The 4,053-nt window shown below is 36.0% G+C and overlaps 1 protein-coding gene across 1 annotated transcript; it reads left to right on the forward strand.

Annotated features, from left to right (window-relative positions):
* The first annotated feature begins 245 nt into the window (after positions 1-245).
* Positions 246-2,686, forward strand: LOC143627367 (putative F-box protein PP2-B12). The gene is made up of 3 exons (XM_077097211.1): positions 246-491; positions 1,984-2,102; positions 2,209-2,686. The coding sequence occupies exons 1-3, from the start codon at positions 246-248 to the stop codon at positions 2,684-2,686; spliced, it is 843 nt and encodes a 280-aa protein (XP_076953326.1).
* The last annotated feature ends 1,367 nt before the right edge of the window (positions 2,687-4,053 follow it).

The following is a 4,053-nucleotide window of genomic DNA, read 5'->3' on the forward strand; positions in this document are numbered from 1 at the left end:
CTCAGTCATATACCTCCAAATTTAACTGTAATGAAAACTTGTGAAAAAAACCATATAAAATCTAATAATATTTCTAAATTGATCTGAAAGCTACTTTGCCGGCCCACCTGCCATGCAACATAATAATTAAATACAAAAAAAAGACAAGTTTCAACAATAAATGATAAAACATGGACCTATGATAACAGCTATATACAGATGTACACCAATTAATCCTTGATCCAATGTTTTTAGATAGATTTGAGATGAAAGATTTTTTCAGTGATCTCCCTCAAGGTTTTGTTGCACAAGCTTTGGCACTCACCAGTCCACAAGATGCTTCCAGGTTGTCATCTGTCAACTCTTTTTTCCGGTCAGTTGCGGAGTGGGATACACTGTGGGCCAGCTTTGTGCCTCCGGAGTTCCTGGCGGCAGGCGGTGGTGGCGATTCAATGAAGGAGGTGTATCTACGTCTTTGTGATCACTCGGTCATCATCAAAGAGGGAAATAAGGTATGCTTTTGTATCATTTTAATCACCATCGATAGAGCGAAGATTGGATGAAAACGTGTATATTTACACTACGTATAATTTTTTTTTTAACGAAACCCAGTGAGGTTACGCTGCTGAGCAAAAAGAGGGGGAGGAAGAGGGGGCTGAATAAGTTGCGCCCCTGGGTGTAAATTCACTATGACTTACGAGAGAGCTTGAGCTCTGCTCGTTTTAGGATCTTTCTCTAAAGCTCAAACTTGGCTTGTGAATCATTTTCTCAAGCTTGAGTTAGCTCGTTTATTATTAATTTATTAATTCCTATACATTTAAAAAAGTATTTTTTATATATTTTGAGAAAATCATTAAGCCAAAAGCTTGGCTTGAGCTTGTGTGCAATACCTTAGGCTCGAGCTTGACTGCAAAGTGTAAAATTTGATATATAAAAGTCCAAGAGTGTTAAAACTCGAAAATACACTAGGTTTGTTTATTAATTATTAATTAAAGTATATATACTTTAAAAAATTATTTTTATATATCTTGAGAAACTCCTTAATGAGCCTAAGCTCGGCACTAGCTCGTGTGGAGTATCTTAAATGAGCCAAAGCTCGGCTAAAGCTCGACAACGCAGAGCAAAATTTATATTCAAAAGTCCAAAAGGGTTAAACTCGAAAATATACTAAGTTCGTTAAGGCTCGATGAGGCTAAATGATCTTCCAATACAAGGCTCTAGCTCGGGCACGATAACTAAGAAAGCTTTATTTTTGAGTCTCAGGCTTGATAATACTTAGCTCGTTTCAAGCCTTTTATTGATCTGATCTTGAGTAGCTCGTGAACGACTCAACTTGTTCACACTCTATGTGTGAACTATTTAGGTAGCGTTTGTTATGCAAGAATGACAGTAGGAATGGAATGATTTATTACGTGGGAATAAAAAAAATGGTGTTTGGTTGCTCAATGGAATGGAATCATCCATTACACATGGAATCCTATTCCATCAAAACCATTCCTTCCCACTCTTTTCTTTTTTTTTTTCATTCCATTCCTCCTTCACCCTACTTTTTCAACAACACTACCACCTAACACCACCACTACCATTGGCACCACCACCAACTCCGTCGAAACCACCACCGCCGCCATCGCCACCGCCACCACCATTTTCATCGCCGGAGCTACCACCGTCGCCATTGTAGGGTTGTTTTTTTTTTTTTTTTTTTTTTTTGGGGTTAAAAAGTATTTTCAGATATGAGTGGTTTTATTATTTCTATTTCATTTATATAATTTATTTGGATACCAAACAATAAAAATTAATAATTGATTTCATTCCTATAGGTTAACCAAACAAGACAAAAGAATGGTAATGATCCATTTCATTCCCTTGTCCATTCCATTCCTTCTCCCATTCAATTCTCCCTTCATTCCATTACCTCCAACCAAACATAACTCCAGAAGAATCAAATTTGATAGTTGTGATATTTTATGGACCTAATTAAATCTTTTAAATATGAATTGATAGAGTTTCTGGTTGGATAAATGGACCGGGAAGAAATGTTACATGCTGGCCCCTAAACAAATGTCAATTGCTTTGGTTGATTACCCAGATTGTTGGAGATGGACATCTATAGCAACATCTAGGTATCTTTTCCTAGTATTGTTCTTAGTTGTGTCAATATGACAACATATTATTATTGTTATCATTATTATGCTTATAATATCCTTTTTATGATATAATAAATAATAGATTCAAAGAAGTAGCTGAACTTATAAGTGTGAGCTCACTTGAAGTCAGTGGCAAACTCAAAACTTCTATCTTGTCTCCCAATTCAACTTATGTTGCTTACCTTGTGTTTAAGACAACCGCGGAAGCTTACGGTTTTGGGTACCAACCCGTGGAGGTCTACATCGGCGATAACTCACAAACCAGAATGATGTATTTGGACCCTAAAGCACAAAACAGACGAAGATTGCGACCAAAGAGACGGATTGGAATCTTTGGAAGAGGATTGCTTGCAAACTACGATGTTGTACCTCCCCCTTGTGAGGAAAATTGTCCCAAACATAGGAAAGATGGGTGGTTTGAGGTTGAGATAGGGGAGTACTTTAACAAGGGAGGAGCGGAGGTTGAAGTTGAGATGAGTGTAATGGAGGTGAAAGGAGGGAATTGGAAGAGTGGGTTAATTATTCAAGCGATAGAGATTAGGCCCAAAAAATCTTTATAAGTTTGTATTAACCCTTTAAAAAGACGAAGTTTATATGTTTTTAATAGTTTCGACCCATACAGAAATTAACTCTATTTTTTAAAGTTTCGACTGTACTAATTAACGATTAGCTCATTATCCATTTTGATGTGTCATTGTGGAGTACCGAATATTAGAGTTGCACAAGTTGGCTAACTGGTTTTCTAAAAAAGCAGTTACTAACTGAATCAGTTATTGTCAACATGATCAAAACGATTTGTCCAATAACTGGTTTGATTATAACTAGTTTTGAAGTATTGCAACCCCTAGCCAATGAAAGTGGTTAGGCTAAAACCTAGACACAATTTAATATATCTTGTATATCTTTGTTTACTATTGAGTCTGTCCTTTTATAACCAAGTTAATGATATGTGCAACACGTTGAGATATTTATCTTCCTTTTTTTTCCCGTTCATTAACCTTAATAGCCAACATCTTTCGAATAGTCTCGCCATCCCTGCTTCCGGAAAACAAATTCCGGTGATGGTATTCACTCTTCACCGTCCTCTCTTCGTTTACACTACTCTGGTGAGATACTATTAACGGTCAACCTAAGAAAACCCATCATATTAGATACCGCTATTATAAGCAAGTTTGGTCGACCAAAGGGGCAAAGACCCTCCAGACCCCCTCCTAAATCCGCAATGCTTTTGAGTATAAATCTTTTAGCCATTTATGCAGTATTATTTTGTGTCAGACGTATATTAGTTCTTCTGTTTGTTGATATGGAGGTAATATATTAACAAACATGAAAACAATTCCATTACTATAACTTATCTCAATGCCTTATTATCACTAGAAAACGTGTAAAAATATATTTTTATTTCATTATTATAAAATGTGTAGTTTCTGATTAATAACAACTTTTGACATTCTAGGTGATAAGAGTATTCAGATTTGGCTGAACTGGCAAAACGTTTTCTTAAAGGTAGCAAGGAAGCCATGGAGGAAGGTAAGGAAAGGCCTTCAAAAGCATATATACAGGAAGTTATGAAGGAGTTGCAAAAGGGGGAAGAGGAAAAATGTCCTATTCGTCTTGAAGCTTTTATAGATGTGACTTTGACATCGTGTGCTCTTCGGTTTTGACACTGTTTGTAGGTATCCTTTTAACATAAATCTTATTTTTTCTCTTGTTATCCTTGCCTGTTATATCCTTATTATCTTTGGCTGTTATATGCTCACATGTGAAAGAAATGGAGAATAGGAGATTTCAAATAAGAACATTGCTTAACCTGTCTCAAAACTCGATAATGATAAGTAATTATTTCTGCATATTTATCATGTTTTTGACTTTTGTTATTGATGTTAAGGATGTATTGAGAAGGTTGTTTTGGGACTTAATGGTGATG

This window comes from Bidens hawaiensis, unplaced genomic scaffold, assembly GCF_021521415.1.
Source record: "Bidens hawaiensis isolate Kalapana, Puna unplaced genomic scaffold, B.hawaiensis_p1.1 tig00004664_1, whole genome shotgun sequence".
Lineage (NCBI taxonomy): Eukaryota > Viridiplantae > Streptophyta > Magnoliopsida > Asterales > Asteraceae > Bidens > Bidens hawaiensis.